This window comes from Xenopus laevis, chromosome 4S (assembly GCF_017654675.1).
Source record: "Xenopus laevis strain J_2021 chromosome 4S, Xenopus_laevis_v10.1, whole genome shotgun sequence".
NCBI lineage: Eukaryota > Metazoa > Chordata > Amphibia > Anura > Pipidae > Xenopus > Xenopus laevis.
The window spans coordinates 72,429,657-72,448,708 of NC_054378.1; the positions used below are offsets into that span (position 1 = coordinate 72,429,657).

The 19,052-nt window shown below is 37.1% G+C and overlaps 1 protein-coding gene across 6 annotated transcripts in view; it reads left to right on the forward strand.

The window, feature by feature from the left end:
* The window catches only part of mast2.S (microtubule associated serine/threonine kinase 2 S homeolog), a 131,928-nt gene that overhangs the window by 54,495 nt on the left and 58,381 nt on the right, over positions 1 to 19,052 (forward strand). For all 6 annotated transcript variants that reach the window (XM_018260860.2, XM_041561449.1, XM_018260861.2 and 3 more), the window contains one exon: positions 14,649 to 14,740. In XM_018260860.2, the coding sequence (XP_018116349.1) occupies positions 14,649 to 14,740 (92 nt within the window). The remainder of the gene's footprint in view (positions 1 to 14,648; positions 14,741 to 19,052) is intronic.

Here is a 19,052-nt window from a genome sequence, read left to right on the forward strand (position 1 = left end):
TAGAAATGAAATCCATAGGAATGAAGGCTAACAACTATGATATATAAACTTCATTTGTATGAGACTGTTTAGAATACATATAGAACAGTTGAAACCTTTGCATAGCTTGTATTTTAATTATACTCTCAATTTTTAGTGCTGCATTTATTTTAATGTCTGAACGGTTTCCTTGGAGAAGCTTGGTCTTTGTTGAACTGAAGTTAAATTTTATAGATATTTTCATGTGTACCAACAAGAGTAAGGCAAGCATGGGAGTCGATTAAAGCTAATTTTTTTTGTATGGAGGGGAACATTACTGTACCTGTGTTGCTATGTTTTGCAGTTTCCTCTTATTTCTGTCCTTAAGAAATGACCTTTGCATGATCAGATTTAGTCTGTGCCTTATATTTGTATAAAAATCTTGAGTAACTGCTGATTTTGTTTAAAGGAAAAGAAAAGTAGTTTACCACTTGGGGGTGCCAAATGTTAGTCACCCCAGGTGGTTGTATTGACTTACCTGAAACCCCAGGCCGGTGCTCCTATCAGCAGAAAACTGCACCGGCCCTGGGTTATTCCAGCAAGCACCATGGAACGCTCTTCTTCCGGCTTTCTTCTTCTCGCGGCTGCACATGCGCATTAGAGTGGAAAGCCAAACTTCAGCTACAAAGTCGCTTTGTCATACTACTGCGGATGCGTCTGCCCCGGGAAATTTGAAGAAAGAAGAAGCTGGAAGAGAAACGCTCCGTGGTGCTCACTGGAAGAACCCCGGGCCGGTGCAGTTTTCTGCTGATAGGAGCACTGACCCAGGGTTTCAGGTAAATAATTACTAGGGATGCACCGAATCCAGGATTGGGTTCAGGATTCAGCCAGGATTCAGCCTTTTTCAGCAGGAGCCGGCCAAATCCTTCTGTCTGGCCGAACCAAATCCTAATTTGCATATGCAAATTAGAGGCGGGAGGAAAATCGCATGACTTTTTGTCACAAAACAAGGAAGTAAAAAATGTTTTCCCCTTCCCACCCCTAATTTGCATTCCGTACGGTGCATCCATACTAATTACATTCACTTGTGTGTGCCTAACATTTGGCACCCCCAAGTGGTAAACGTCTTTCCTTCTTTAACATGGACTCTTCCCAGACCTCCTGTCTGTCTGCATAAATGGTTGCCAAGAGAATTGACTGACTGGGAACATAGCTTTTCCAAGAACTACACTTGTAAGCTTTTCTTATGTCACATTGGTCAGACTTTCAACCCATCATGCACTTAAAGAATAGATTAGAAAAATAATACCCATAATAACACCATACCCAACATAATATTTGGCTTCTCAGGTACCCAGATGTACAGTGGTGTGAAAAACTATTTGCCCCTTCCTGATTTCTTATTCTTTTGCATGTTTGTCACACAAAATGTTTCTGATCATCAAACACATTTAACTATTAGTCAAAGATAACACAAGTAAACACAAAATGCAGTTTTTAAATGAGTGTTTTAAATGGGTTTTTATTATTTAGGGAGAAAAGAAATCCAAACCTGTGTGAAAAAGTAATTGCCCCCTGAACCTAATAACTGGTTGGGCCACCCTTAGCAGCAATAACTGCAATCAAGCGTTTGCGATAACTTGCAACGAGTCTTTTACAGCGCTCTGGAGGAATTTTGGCCCACTCATCTTTGCAGAATTGTTGTAATTCAGCTTTATTTGAGGGTTTTCTAGCATGAACCGCCTTTTTAAGGTCATGCCACAACATCTCAATAGGATTCAGGTCAGGACTTTGACTAGGCCACTCCAAAGTCTTCATTTTGTTTTTCTTCAGCCATTCAGAGGTAGATTTGCTGGTGTATTTTGGGTCATTGTCCTGCTGCAGCACCCAAGATCGCTTCAGCTTGAGTTGACGAACAGATGGCCGGTAGACAGTAGAATTCATGGTTCCATCTATCACAGCAAGTCTTCCAGGTCCTGAAGCAGCAAAACAACCCCAGACCATCACACTACCACCACCATATTTTACTGTTGGTATGATGTTCTTTTTCTGAAATGCTGTGTTACTTTTACGCCAGATGTAACGGGACGCGCACCTTCCAAAAAGTTCAACTTTTGTCTCGTCGGTCCACAAGGTATTTTCCCAAAAGTCTTGGCAATCATTGAGATGTTTTTTAGCAAAATTGAGACGAGCCTTAATGTTCTTTTTGCTTAAAAGTGGTTTGCGCCTTGGAAATGTGCCATGCAGGCCGTTTTTGCCCAGTCTCTTTCTTATGGTGGAGTCGTGAACACTGACCTTAATTGAGGCAAGTGAGGCCTGCAGTTCTTTAGATGTCGTCCTGGGGTCTTTTGTGGCCTCTCGGATGAGTTGTCTCTGCGCTCTTGGGGTCATTTTGGTCGGCCGGCCACTCCTGGGAAGGTTCACCACTGTTCCATGTTTTTGCCATTTGTGGATAATGGCTCTCACTGTGGTTCGCTGGAGTCCCAAAGCTTTAGAAATGGCTTTATAACCTTTGAAATTGAACTCAGGTGTGATAAACCACAGTTAAGTTATTTTTTAACAAGGGGGGCAATCACTTTTTCACACAGGCCCATGTAGATTTGGAGTTTTTTTTTCTCCCTTAATAACGTAAACCTTCATTTAAAAACTGCATTTTGTGTTCAATTATGTTATCTTTGACTAATAGTTAACGGTTTTTGATGAGCAGAAACATTTAAGTGTGACAAACATGCAAAAGAATAAGAAATCAGGAAGGGGGCTAATAGTTTTTCACACCACTGTATATATTGTGTCAAAAGACCATTTGAAGGGGTTGTTCACCCTTCAAAACTTTTTTTCAGTTTAGTTGGTTTCAGATAGTTCACCAGAAATAAATACCTTTTGAAATTACTTTCTATTTGTTACTGTTTTCTAATATTAAAGTGTCAAGTTTCATTTTTCACCTTCCAAAGTAGCTTTTGGGGGAGGGGGTGTCGCAGATTCTACAACTGTTCTAAATTGATAAATTTCTTATCTTTGTCCCTGCTGAGCAGAATCCCTGAGTTTCATTAAAGGCAGCTGTTAGAATTGATGCAATAGTTGCTAATGTTCTATAGATACATTATCTGTAGAACATTAGATACATTATTATTATTACAGATACATGTTCTACAGAAATGTATCAATTATTTATAATTATGTTATAAATAATCGGTGGGAAGGGGAAAACATATTTTACTTCCTTGTTTTGTGAAAAAAGTCACGCGATTTCCCTCCCTGCCCCTAATTTGCAAATGCAAATTAGGATTCGGATTCAGTTCGGCCTGGCATAAGGATTCGGCCAAATCCCAATCCTGCTGAAAAAGGCCGAATCCTGGATTCGGTGCATCTCTAATTTTAAGATACAGTGGGGGGATTTTTAAATTTCACGCAGCGCATATTTATTCACGTATGGTTGTTTTCCCCTAAACGCTTAAATATTGCACTGATGTGACTGTCTTTTCTATTTTTGTGACTAGAAGTGAGATGTGCGTTGCAAATAAATATTTGGCAATGGCCCGCAAATGAAAAAGGTGTTAAGGTGCATAATTGCGCCCATTGTGTATGGTCGTTGTGCATGAATATTGCGCTGCTGGTTATTTGGCAAGTATAAAAGTTAGCAATTATGTTTGCAAAGTTAAATAAACCAAACTTGCCAAGCTTTGTGAATACAAACACACACAGGGCAAATATGTAAAAATAATTGTGCACCGTGCAAAGTTTATAGATGAGCCCCAGTGGAATCTAAATTTTACATTCACTGATTTGAAGTTTACACTTATTTTACAGTTTTTTTGAGGCCCTACCAATATATAATGCATAATATATAAAGCAGCCCCCCTATAAGATATATTGGATCTAACTATAAATGAATATCTGAAACCCAACTGCTGCATGAAGAGAGAATGAAGAGAAACATATGCTAAGAGAGGGATAGTGAAGATAAACTTGATTGTTTCAGAAACAGTACAGAATTTTTAATTGATTGTATTTATTGTTTCTTATTTCAGTTGACCTTTAATTTTGACCGTTACCACCTGCTAGTCAGTTCTGCTGACAAGACTACAGCTGAGAGAAAATTGTGCCTAGAAAAGATAAGGGAAAGGCAGATGGCTTGTGTCCTGTATTTCTTAAACATAGTAACATCCAGTCCACAGCTGGACTTATTAAATAATTCTCTTTTTTTATATACAGGTTTTATACAGGTCATGAAATGCTAAATTGCATTCTTGGCATTGAACTTACAAAAGGAGGTACACTTTTGTATTATATACAAGTGTCAGTAGTGTTACATCACTAAGTGCCAATTGTAACTGACATCACTAAGCACCTTTTTATAAGCAAATAATTATCACACACGCAAGCTTTATGTTATCTGTGCTCCAATTAATTGTTTTAGTGTTGTCATCTTATTCAGTTACTTTAATGTTCTAAAACAAATGCATAAGAGAACTGTTCCATCTTTCACTGAAATAAATCCAAGCAGATGCTTGTTAGTGCTTATTTTTGACGAGCTAATTATTGCTCTTGCCTGTTTTGTGTTACGCCTTTCAAATTCACATCCATCTTTAAATTACTATAATTAAAGCTATAACTTTCATATCTGTTTTACCGTGCCATGCAGCTGGGGGTGTTTATCATGAATGAACATAGATATTCCAGACATAACATATTGTGAGCTGAAATATGTTAGCCCAGTTAGCCAATTTTTGAAATGAAATGAAATTCTTTAAATTTCCTCAACCATTTAAATATGAAGCATACATTTGTATAAAAAGTGGAAGGAAATGTCTTTCTCTAATTTGTCTGGCATAATATAGACAGATATTTGACATATACATAGAAAATTTGGTATTCTGATATGGTGAACTCAAGCTATTGTCATGTTTTCTCAACACATTCTCTTTTTAGATACTTAGGCTGTCTTTGTTTGGAATAGGTGTTAAAAGTGTTAGAATGCTGCTGTAAGAGGTTATACACCTTATATACCTCTTTGTGCTGGCCTCACTTTCTTTGGACTAGTTTTAATTATTTACTGTTTAAAGATGCAGTGTCACCTTTAAACAATACATATAACAGTGTGTCAAGTGCTTAGGCATTACATAGTAAGTTATGTTGAAAAAAGACACACGTCCATCAAATTCAACCTTTTAACTTTATGTATAACATGGATTAACTTGTAATATGAGCTATCTTCCATAACCCTGTATTCCATCACTTGTTAAAAAGCCATCCAACCCCTTCTTAAAGCTATCTAATGTATCAGCCTATATGACTGATTCAGGCAGAGAATTCTACATCTTCACAGCTCTCCCTGTAAAAAAAACCCTTCCAAATATTATTTAGAGGAAACCTAATTTCTTCTAATCAAAATGGGTGACCTTGCATCAGCTAGAAAGACCTACTGGTAAATAAAGCAATAGCGATTGATATGATCCCCTTATATATTTATACATAGTTATCATATCACCTCTTAAACGCCTCTTCTCCAATGTGAAGAACCTCAACTTGGCCAGCCTTTCCTCATAACTAAGATTTTCCATACTTTTTACTAGCTTAGTTGCCTTTCTCTGTACCTTCTCTAATTCGTTAATGAACAAGTTAAATAAAAGTGGACCCAATACCAATCCCTGAGGAACCCCACTAAGAACCTAAGTAGAGAATGTACCATTAACAACCACCCTGTAGCCAGTTTCCTATCCATGTGCAAATGACTTCATTAAGCCTTGACATTAAGACATGGCCAATCCTTCATAAAGCCTTGCTGATTGCTGCTCATAATTCCATTTATTAGGACAAAATTTTGAATGTGATCCCTTAACAACCCTTCAAATAATTTGTCCAGCACATATTTTAAGGTACCATACCAGATGAAAGCGAATCTGAGAAAATCAGAAATAGGGGCCAATCTAAAATTGAACTAAGCTCTCTTAGAACCCTGGGGGTGTATACCACCTGGCCCTGGCATCTTGTTTACATTAATTTTTATTAAAGTTTTATGAACCATATCCTGAGTTAGCCACTGACTAGATTGAGCTGAGCCAACAGTGCAGCTATGAATTGAGCCTGGGAACTCTGCCTCCTCTATTGTATACAGTGAAGAAAATAACTGATTTAGAATATTTGCATTTTCTGTATCTGTTACAACCATACTGGTGCCATTATTTAAACTCTCTCAACTTGCATCTTTTTACGATTAATGTACTTTTAAACCTTTTTGGGGTTAGTCTTAGCCTCTGCTGCAATGTGCTCCTCATTTCCTTTATTTGCCTTCCAGGTTGTGGTTTGACAACATTTAGTATAGTGTTTATATTCATTAAATGCAGCTTCTGTCCCCACAGACATGTAGTTTTTAAATGCCTTTTTCTTCTTTCCTATTAACTTCTTTACTTCTATATTAAGCCACATAGGGTGCTCCTTGGTGGTTCTACATTTACTCCTTAAGGGAATAAACTGAGAACAGTAACAATTTGAAATCATTTTAAATAACCTTTTTTTGTTCTGTGTTTGTAGCTGAAAGCACAATTCCCCAATCTATGCTCTAAATGGGCAGCCCTCAAGGCACTAAAATGAGGTTTTCTGAAATACAAGTTTTTTGTTGCCCCAGTGTATATATTTGTTTTTTTGCACCAGACATTAAATGAGATCACATTATGGTCACATTAACCAGGGATTCAATTACTTGCATATTTGCTATATGCTCTGGGTTGGTTGGTTTTCTGGGTGGCTTCTCAACAAATTGTGCCGTAAAATAGTCATGCAACAAGTTTACAAACTTGTAGGGATGCACCGGCCAGGATTCGGACTTTTTCAGCAGGATTCGTCAGAATCCTTCTGCCCGGCCAAACCAAATCCTAATTTGCATATGCAAATTAGGGGCAGGGAGGGAAACTGAGTGACTTTTTGACACAAAACAAGGAAGTAAAAATGTTTTCCCCCTTCCCACCCCTAATTTGCATATGCAAATTAGGATTCAGATTCTGTTCGGTATTCGGCCGAATCATTTGCAAAATAGTGGATTCAGTGCATCCCTACAAACTTGTTCACAGTGACTATCCTGGCAGTACTGTTGCTCCAGTCAATATCTGGGTAATTAAAACCCCCCATTATCATTACTTTCCCCAAACTAGCAGCCTCTTCTATTTGCATCAGGATCTTAGTCTCCTCCTCCTCCTCACTTAATTTGGGGGTCTATAGCATATTCCTACAATTAATTTGCTGGAGTCTTTACAATCGGCAAAGAACTCCACCCATAAGACTTCAGCCCCATTTTCTAACATAACCTCCTCCTTTTTTATAAGCTTTTAAATCCTGCCTAACAAACAAAGCATAGCCGCTGACATGAAATGCCCAATCATGCGACTCATTCACCCAGGGGTTATCCAGGGGCGACGCCTGAGGCAGCAGCAGTTGCTACTGCCCCCCTCCCCTGGAAATTCGCTCTTAAAGGAAAACTATACTCCCAAAATGAACACTTAAGCAACAGATACTTCATATCATATTAAGAGCATATTAAAGAATCTTACCAAACTGGAATATATATTTAAGTAAATATTGCCCTTTTACATCTCTTGCCTTGAGCCACCATTTCGTGATGGTCTCTGTGCTGTCTCAGAGATCACCTGACCAGAAATACTACAACTTTAACTGTAACAGGAAGAAGTGTGGAAGCAAAAGATAGAACTCTGTCTGTTAATTGGCCCATGTGACCTAACATGTATGGTTTGTTGGTATATTTCTGAGTACAGTGAATCCTACGATCCCAGGGGGCGGCCCTTATTTTTTAAAATGGCAATTTTCTATTTATGATTACCCAATGGCACATACTACTAGAAAAGTATATTATTATGAAAATGGTTTATTTACATGAAACAGGATTTTACATATGAGCTGTTTTATGCAATATCTTTTTATAGAGACCTACATTGTTTGGGGGGGTATAGTTTTCCTTTAAAGTACCAGGAGCAGCAATTTTGCCACCCTGGTACCTAGTGGGGCACTGCCGCCTGAGGCGACAGCCTCAACTCGCCTCACTGACGAAGCACCCCTGCATTCACCCATTTTTGCCCACATCATATTTTCCATCCAGCTCCAGCACCTCCAGCTCTCCCATTTTACCGGTCAGACTCCTTGCATTTGCAAACATACATTTAATAATGGTACATACTGAACATATGACATGTGGTCCTCCCTGTCCTTAACAGTTCACCCAACCAAATCTCCTCCTCCATTTTCCCTTTTACCCACTATCTCATCGAACCTGTCTTCCACACAATCCTTTACTGAACCCCCCCCCCCACGCCTAGTTTAAAAGCTCATCCAATAGCCATCTTCTCCCCCAAAGAAGCTGCAAAGAGGTGCAGTCCATCCCTGGCAAATAGCATGTAGCCAATTGATAAATCAGGCTAGTTCTCCAGAAAACCCTCTACCCTACACCAATATGTCAGCCACACATTAATCTTCCGCTGCCTATGTATAGTTGCTCATGGAACAGGTTATATCTTTGAGAAAATTTCCTTGGACCTGATAAAATTACCTGAGATAATTACATTAAAAAAGTTATATTTTTGTGCTTGCAAAGTTAAGTGTATTCAAAAGGCTAATGGGGGAATTTTATATGTTAAGTTGGCGCAAAAAAAGTTTGCAGAGACTATTGTGAATGTTCAAGACCAACATTTACATTGCTTAAATCTTCACTGATTTTAGATCTCAATGACTTTCTTGTAAACTATGCAAACATTTGTAGTGTATGTAATAAATGTTAAGGTTTGAATGGTAAAATTTGAATTCTAATTCACCAACTCGAATTTGAATTGGAATGTGAGATTTATCACAACTTCTTCCCTGGAAAAAGTTCTAATTTGAATATGCGCCACCTAAAACCTGCCGTGTTCATTTACAAGTCAATGGCAGATGAATATTGAACCATTTCAATATGTTAATTGCCTTCCATTCAAGTTTTTTTTTTTTTTCAGAGGAAAACTCATTTTGATTCGAATTTTCAGGTCATTCGTATTCGATCAAATATTAGACATTTGAGTTTTTTCCTTAAAGGAGAAGGAAAGCCTTAAAAATAAACCCCCTCTCCTGAAACGCTGCCTTATTAACTTTCAAATCGTTACCATTCTCACACAGTATTAGTTGAAAAATCCCCACTATTTAAAAGTTTGCCGCCGCCATATTCCTCTGTGCACGTCACTTCCCTTCCTCCACTGTAATGCTACTGTGCTCTCGCCAGAATTTGACCCCACTACGTCAGTTTGTGAATTGAATGCTGTGTTCGTACAGACGACTGTCTGACAGACCTGAATGCAGCCGATGTATCTCTGTGTACTGCTCCTGAGGAGCGCAGTAGCTTCCAAACTTATCTTAACTTCGGGGCGTCTCCATGGCAACGGGACAGCAGTAATCCTACTGGCGCTTGAGCTAGAACAGGCAGGGGCAGCGAGGTCAGCAATTCCTTTCAGGTCACGTGACATCTATATGCTGGGGAAAACTTTCGACGTTGTGCGCATGTACAGGGCACCTCAGAAACTAACTGCGCCTGCGTGTGCCCTGAATAGATGAATTTCTGGACTACAGCAGAGGTGTACTTTGCAGAACAGCTTAAAGCTTTTTTTAAAATTGATTCCACCTTCAGAATAACTGACTAATTGTAGGAAAAAAATACTGATGGTATGTATATGTACATTTTACGGCCAATGATTAGAGCTTTATTTATTTTCAGCCTTTCCTTCTCCTTTACATAACCTCCCATTCAAATGTATTAGAGTTAAAACAAATTCACATAACTTTGAAATTCAACCTTTGATAAATCTGCCTCAAACTGTAGCAGTCCAAAGTATTTTTTGAGCCAAAATATTTACTTAGCGATATGAACAATGGAATATTAGCCAGAGAATGATTTTACATTGCGAACAGCGCTACACAAAAATGTTTTTTTACACATGGCTTGTGATTTTATTACATTCCCCAATAAATATATTTACACTCTCCGAATAAGCAGCTGTTCTCTTGTTAAAGCAGGGAATCCAAACCACAGTGTTAAGGTGTACTATATGAAACCCACTGCTTACTGCAGTTTCTTTTAAAATCTTCATGAAATTGAGCATCAAATCAGAGCAATATAACAGGTTTACACTGATATGCCTTTGGTCGCCCAGCGGGTTGATAATTTTGATATAATACACAAATGCCATGAATATCAATAGTCCAATGATTTTTTGAGCCCCTGAAATGAAGTGATTTAGTTCCTCACATTTTTATGCAATCTTTTTCAGCTGCATCTGAGTTTTCATTTAAAATTCATTGTGGTAATGTACAGAACCAAAATTAGAAAAAAGTTGTCTCTGTCCAAAGATTTATGAGCCTAACTGTATGTGATATCATTATAATTAGTGCTTAGTAATATAATATGTCTCTAATACTTGTGTATCATAATGTGTTCTGTTGTAAAACATAAGGATAATAAAGTTATCTGACCTGTATAAATGTACTTGGGCCTCCAACCCTAATGGCTTTATATGGTCATTAAACGTCTTAGCGACTTATCATTATATTTTACAATAGGGGGTTACATTAATTACTATTTTGACATGAACTCGTTCAGATAGGTTTATGTAATAACATGCAAAAGTTAAAAATAATATATGGACTTGCAAGAGTCAAGAGTGAGTTTATTCTCATTTCATCCATATACATTTGAACAGTACACAGTGAAACGAAACAACGTTCCTCTAGGACCATTGTGTTACACAACACAACATAGATGTACCGGACAACAGACAAAAAAGTGCAAGTGCAAAAATATGCAACTCCTGCAAGACAGGACAGCATAGTGCAGGGACAGGACAAGACTGCACACTCAGCAGATAAATTCACAAAGTGAACAATTTTGCCTTTGCAAACCCTTTCACATGACAATAGGATAGCGATTGCAAATTTTATAGTTTGATAGTGCTCAGTGTACGTAAGAAAACTTCTTAATGAAAAAGTTGTTACATTAGCACCAAAAGTTTACTCCACCTTCAAGCAGGTATTAAAGGTTCACAATGCGCTATTAATATTTGCAATGCAATAAAAAGTCTAATGACATTGTGACATGCAAATTTTTATTTGCATATTTGTTTCTTTGCAAATGTTATAATATTTCCCCCATAGAATCTCCCAATACCTGTTGCTGTTTGAATATTCAGAGCACCCATGCAAATCCACTACAATTGCACTGTGGACTTCAATGACATATAAGCCTGTTCCACAAATTTAATATAGTGTATTAACAATTCATTTGTAAAAGCAGTTGTTTTTTTGGTTTAAAATAGTGTCATAAAATGTTTCTCATTTCCTGAGTGACCATTCTCCTCCAGATGGCCCAACATACTAACAAGGAACAGAAATAGAAAGAGCCAGAGGAATTATGGTATAGTTTTTCTAAAGTGGGTGAGAGTGAGAGAGTGACAGGCAGAACCATATGGTATGGTCAGCATTAGATGTGAAATCTGTTTTATATTCAAACTTAAAGGGCAACTGCTGAAAAACCAAATAGGATATCTCATGAAGAATTAAATAATTAAGATAGTTTGCTATCCACTTCTGGAGGTGCTGGCTCTCTACATACAGCTCCAATACTTTCCCAAAAAAAACAACACCTTTGTATTGACAAAGGGAGCACACACACCAAGTATGTGACCTGTCAATCAAAATATAACGTATAGTTTTAGCAGTTTTTTGTGCCAATCGTTCATTTACAGAAATAAAGAAGACTTGAAAAGGCACTGTGCAATATATCACAATGGAACAGTGGCCATTCAGTTGGAGGAACGTTACATTTTAGGAATATTAAGGTTAAAGGGAGTGAGGAGTACAATAGGATAACGTTGCATGACACAGAGCTAACTTTGAAGCTTTCTTTGAAAAGAAGTATTAAGTTTAATGGATAAACGTTGGGGTTAAGCAGCTCAGCTGCTCATGTCATGGACAGTAAAGGACATAAATGACATTAGTTGTTGATAGCAGAGCATCCTGCATGGGTATTGTGTGTAGAACTGTCTGGCAGTAGTAGACCTGGTTTATTGGCAATATAATGCAGAAGGTATTGACTGCATTACTTGTGCATCTTCATACATCCCAACTGTCCTATTTTTAGTGGGACAATCCCAAATTTGACAGCTCATTCCGCAGTACTGGATTGTTACTAAAATGTCCCGGTTTACTCTTTCAACTCCTGCACTGAACAGCCGGTAAAACAAAGTTTCTAAAACTTAATTGTCTTTTGGCAGAGAGTCCAGAATATGTGGCAGGTGCCACATGTAACAATTTAAGATAAGCAAAGAAACAATTGTAACAATTTAAGATAAACAGGTCTCTTGGGAAAACTGTAACGTGCAGCTGAAAGAGCAATTCACCTTCATTAGCAAAACTGTAATAACGCATAAAAAGAACAGAAATGTGTTCTGACTTTTATAACCTGCCATATTTTGTAAAATGAATATGGTAATTAGGGTGTGTGGCCACAAAATGGGCGTGGTCAAATAATCGTTTCAAATGCACGTCAAATCTGTCTGTCCCTCTTTCTATTTCCAAAACCTTGGGAGGTATGCATCTGCAAAACATAGCCCATGAACTGAGTAGTGCACACCATCTGTTTGGTTTGTAAATGTATGTATCTATATTTTTATTATATATCACTACTTATGCATGCAGCACTGTACAGTAAAACAATAAATTATTAGAAGCAACAGTAACATCAAAGATTAAGCACTGTGGTCAGTGTAGCATAATGTCAACAGTGACTTTTGCCTATTGTTGCTTGTTTCTCTCCAGAAAAAGTTCTATGACATTTACAGTGGGTATCTTATTTGTTGCTGTATTGCTGGCCTTAGGTGTTTTCAAGAAATTAGTTGAGCACTTGCTAAAGTATTTCACATTCTAATGTACCATTTTAAAAACATGTTTTTGCGTATTTGAATTTGCTGGGTTTCTGAAACCAAATACTATATAATATTTTGGAAGTATAAATTAATTATCATCTGGAATAACTGCATGTTAAATTAAAAAAACAATTGCTTCTGAGATTTCTTGGAAATTTCACAAATGGACTTTACATGATATTACATTATACTGGTTTTAGCATTGAGGGATCCTAAGAAATTGTACCTGTCCCTTGGGGAGCATTCAAGTCATTCTGCTACTGTAGTCATGGAGATATTTATCAAATTAGAGTTTAAGCAACATTTTAGTGGTGGGATATACCCAAACTACAATAACTGAGGAATACTGTATTTGGCCACCCCAGGGGGTGTCTTAATTTCTGACCATTATGCATATGTCATTATATGAAATGGCCTAGAGTACAAAATGATTCATACTTTAGAAAAGATGTCCTCCTGAACTCTGTAGATCATCATACATGTGCTTAGCTTCGATCTGTGTTCTGCTCAAAGTAAAAACGGGCCATTCACATTGCATTGAACAACTGATAACACATACATGCTTTATAACTAGGGATGAACCGAATCCAGGATTCAGCCTTTTTCAGCAGGATTTGGCCAAATCCAAGTTCCTTGCATAATTGAATCCATAAAATCTAGGGATGCTCCGAATCCCCTTTTTTGGATTCGGCCGTATCCCCCAAATCCATTGTGAAAGATACCAAAACGAAACTGAATCCTAATTTGCATATGTAATATGATCTTTTAGACACAAACAAAGCTTCTAAATATGTTGATTTCTGTAAAATTATAGAGCTGTTGTTCCATGGGTTGTGCAGTGCAGCCCTATGACAGGGAACTGCTGGGCTGATTTCTAAATCCGTTTTCGATTTAATATTACTGCAATAAAGCTTGGGGTTGTTTTCACTGTTCGGTGTAGTACAAATTTTTTATGTCACATGACACATCTAAACTGTCAGGGCCACAATCCCGTTAAGATTTTGTCGGAAATAGTTCCTTAAAAGAAATTTTAAAAATGGGTTCTATGAATACAAAATCGACAATTCCTTTATTCTGTACAGCAAGAGATCTACTTCAACCACAAATACTACATGGTAGGACAGAAACTTGGTTATAAACAATCTGTAAAAATCTGCATGTAATTTTGTGCTATATACTAAAGCAGGGATCCCCAACCTTTTGAACCCATGAGCAACATTCAGAAGTAAAAGGAGTTGGGGAGCAATACTAGCATGAAAAATGTTCTTGGGGTGCCAAATAAGTGCTGTGATTGGCCATTTAGTAGCCCCTATGTGGATTGTCAACCTACATCGAGGCCACCGGGAGCAACATCCAAGGGGTTGGTTAGCAACATTTTGCTGGTTGGGGATCACTGTACTAAAGGATTTTAATAATTGACTCAATTTCCCTAGTTAACACACAACAAAATGTGTTTCTTAGTATATTAACACTCAGATTTCAGATGCCCCTGCAGCCCTAGCATTTCTGAATATTGCACTTGCAGAGAGGTTTTTGTATAGCAATTATATAAGATCGCATTATTAACATTTAAAAAATGTAAAGATTTGTAAATAATGTAAATATTAGTACAAAAAAATACTTTTTATTCTTTATCTTCAGTATATTTCTCATCTTGCTTAATTTTGAAATGCATGCAGGGGCAAATCTTCAAAGCTGTCTGTCTAGGATGAGTTCTAATTTTATTTTTTCCTTTTCCCACAGCTGTCGTTCTAGTAATCGAAAGAGCTTGATTATAGCTTCCAGCACATCCCCAACTTTACCCCGTCCTCACTCCCCTCTCCATGGACATACAGGTAAAAATCCAGTTATTTTCTGCTATTCTGACATTGCATGATTAATTGCTCATATTCCTCCCAATGACAGTCACTACTGACTGTTCATTTCTCTCTGTCCGAGTTAAGCCTTATGTAGAAGACAACGTTATTTGGCACTGATGTTAAGTTATGATACAGTTAGCCTGTCCTCACAATCATGTTTAACATATAGGATTTTATACATTTTATAAGCATTTTTAAAATGTTACCCTTTTGAAAGATATATCCAACCATAGCACCAACCAAACACGGTGAAAGCCATATTTATTAAAGTGTGTAAAATGTTTTACATCAAACAAACTGTAATAAAAAAGTGAATTTTAAAAGTGAAATGAAATGAGCAGGCAGAAGCCTGCAGAAAAAAAGTGAATTTTAAAAGTGAAATGAAATGAGCAGGCAGAAGCCTGCAGAAACTTACATCGCTTAAACAGATGAAGTGACGTGCGGAGTAAAAAGTATTGCATATTAATCCCACTTTTTTTACATTGCTTTTTACTCCAGAATTTTACACTCGGCTACACATTCTTAATGTCCTGTGTTGCCTCATCTTCTCCTAACAGTAGCCTAACATGGCTCACTATATACAAAGTAGTCTCAACTGTCTTACCCAGAGACAGTTGTGTTGTAACCTAGGGACAATAAACATTTGGCGCTTCTGTAGATCTCATGTTTTATTGCCTGTTTATTCAGATAACTTACTGTTGCTTTTGACTGGTTATGCAGCGTGTGCTTGGAACTCAAGCACCTTAGGCTGCCAATAAATGTTTAGTTGTACTGGCCTTAGCAATTTATGAGGGGCTGGTTAAGAACATGCTTAAAAAATCCCATTTGCACTAATAGAGAGTTTGGAGGAAGAAAACTTAACTTATATATCGCTGATTTCTTCACTTCCAGTACCACAATACCAACATTAAGGAGCATATTTATTAACATTGGAGACAAACATCACTGGTGACATTGCCCATAGCAACCAATTAGCAATTAGATTAGAACAGTCACCTACAATTTAGAAAACAAAAGAAAAGATCTGATTGCTTGTTAGGTGCAATCTCCAATGTTAATGAATTGTTTTTATAGCATTTACACACAAGCACTTCACTAATGGTATTGATACAGTAGTGCAAACTCCCTATCTTCATTTTGGTTCAGTGTGCAATAGCTTTTGTTTTCCAAGTCTTGTCTAAGCCTAAACTGAACTGTGGGTAATTTTTTGGTATTTTTTTGTGGCCACCATAAATGTTGGTGCAGTCTGATATTGTATAAATGCTATGTTGTATGCTAAAACTGTCCATGTATATGTGAAAAGATGGGGGGGGATATATTGCTCTTACATTAAAAGCATTCTTCATTTAGATCCATAACCTATGCCATACAGTATAAGCAAATGAATTGCATTAAAGCCTTACATACACAATCATCTAGGAGGTAACACACACAAACACCTGTAATTGCAGTTATTCTAGCTTCTCCTTAATTCTATAAAGTGGAAATAGATTAATTCCTTCTAGCCTCTAATTTCCTTACTGGTTACCAGTTTAATGAGCATTTATTTGTTAAACAGTGAGGCTGACATCTCTAAAATATTGTTAATTCCTTATGACATATTTTTGAAGCATTTTAATATGAAAATCCTCTTAATACTTAAGCTTTTCTTAGCCTTATGTTTGAGCAACTGTCCTTCTGACAAAACTGTTACAGGTTGAATTTAGCTTGACACAAATTCCAAATCAGGCATTAATAGTTAATTATACTGTATGTTGCTGTTATTAATCTGACTGCGGATTTGGATTATTATGTGCATGTGATTAAACATTTTCAGAAGCTTTTACAAAATATAGAACAGAATCAGTCCGTTTTTCACATTTCTCTATTAGAAGCCAATATTTCACTTCCACAACTCCATTAGTCATACTTTGATAGATCACTGCCACAAGGCACTGAATTAGAATGATTATTGAATAGAATATTTCCGTACAAATGGTTTTGTTTTTTTTTAATATCTCTCTGCACCAAATTTACATTACACCATTTAATTCAAGCTTATGTAACTGATTAGTGTAGGGATGTGTGTGTAGTTGAGGGTTTATATATTATTATCAAAGCAGCCAGTATGGTTAATACCGCTTATACAAAAAAACAAATATATGATATTTTTGGAAGCATAAAACAAATGTAAACTAACCTTTTAAATAGGGTATATTTCATTTTAACTATATTTTCAGTTTCACCCATGATTGCAGTGATCTGATAGTATGTGGGTAGAATGAATCTGATATTTATATATATCTGGTTTAATAACAGACTAGAAAAATTGTTCACTTTCACCTCGTCAGACATAGAGTAACTGCATTCTAATTAGATTTATCACATTATTATTTTTTTTTTTTTTTTTTAAAGTCTGTTTCCATTTTGCATTTGAGGTAATTCCATATGGAATTGGAAAAAAGCTGATTAGAGGAGAATCGGATAGCAGCCTCCTGTGCAGTTGGTCATGATTCATGACCAGGAGGGAAGAAAGACTATTTAAATGTCATTTGTATGCACCTCAGACTCCAATGGACTTCTCTTGTAGTTCTTTGAAAAGCATATTAACTTGTCACACTTCCCAAGAGATTACATTATGTATATCTATGGGTCAGTCTCTCAAAGATTAGTCATTTTCTTTAAAAGAAGTAATATGATGTAATGAATACATTTTGATCTAAAAAAAATCATTGGAGAGCATACGTATCTAAATGATAGAATAAAGATCCCATCACACTTTCATTGCTAGGGATGCCACAAAGAGTGATTTAGTGTGCTATTTAGTGGGTTTAAAAGCTCATTGATTGTAAAAATATTCTAAGCTTACTGCAGGGGTATGTAATTTACAGTATCTGCATAGGCAGTAAACATACTTTGTTTTTGTGGTGCCTGTTTTTTGTTATTGCTGTATTTGTAATCATTCCCTAATGATGCCAATCTATGACCCTTCCCTTTGTCTATACCAAAAATCTGTTTGTGTAAAGGATTGTCAGGCAAAACTAAATATGTACTGTTTGAAAAGACAGTCTAATCTAATTCAACCTGTTCAGTGTGTTTCCCTCCAGTAATAGGCAATCACATATTTGCATTTATATGCTTTTTTGGCCCATGAGTAGTGATGGGGGCAAATTTGTCCCGTTTCGTTGGAAAATTTGCGAATTTCCTGCGAAATTTGCGAAAACGGCAAAAAATTTGTGAAACGTCGTTGGCGTCTCGTTTTTGACACTGGCATCCGTTTTTGGATGCTGCCGTCCAAAAATGGACACCAGCGTTAAAAACACGGCACATTCACCGGCAAAAATGCTCTGGGCGTCCAAAAAAAAAAAACAGACGGCGGCGAATTTTCAATGCAGTTTGGGAATTTGCAGCGAATTTTCGCGCCTGGCGAATACATTCGCCCATCAATACCCATGAGGTAAGTAAGCACAGTGGTGTAGCTCCAATACAGCAGACCCCATAGCTGTCGTGGGCCTGGGGAAGGGGAAATCTGCACCAAGAGCTCCTTTCTATTGTAGTCACCATCAATGGTCCCCCCCCAAAAGTAAGCAAGTTGCGAGCATGTACCCAACCAGGGCTGGGAGGGAGAGGGGCATGTGCTGGACTCCCCTGAAGATTTTTTTTTGCAGGTTGGCCTAGACATTTGTAAGTATGCCTCTGAACAAGCAGATTGCAAGGCAAGTAGTAGTGATGTGTACCACCTGTCCCATTTGTGTGGATGACCTTCTATATTTGCCAGTGTAAGGCATCATCACCAGCCCATTTTATTTCTCTTAACATCCTGAGAACGCTTTGTCCAGCCACAGCCTCCTAAGTGGCTGTTTATATGAGGAAGTGGTTTGGTCCACGAAACACGTCAAGCGTGTATCTTTGTTGCGCTATGATTTTAAATGAATTACTAATATAAGTGTGATTTTAGCCCCGCGAGTGCTCCGTGTCACAGAAAATGTATTTAATTTATTGGAATTGGGGATTGTTCTATGCAACGACATGGAATTCTATTGTTTCCCCCCCCCAAGGTTTTCATGCTAAAAATTATGAATGTGAATAATTGTTTTAAAATATAGATTTCTAAATTTATTATGTGAAAAAACCACAAACACATTCAGCATCTAAAAGCTTGTGAGGTCATGTAGAAGTCAGAAGGAGCTGTCTTAGCCAAAATTTAAACTATTCAATTTGAATCTTTTTGGAACTCGCTAAAAATAAGTAACCACAATTTTGAGGTATTCAAGTTTTTTTCCAAGAATTTTATTCATTTTATTTTTTT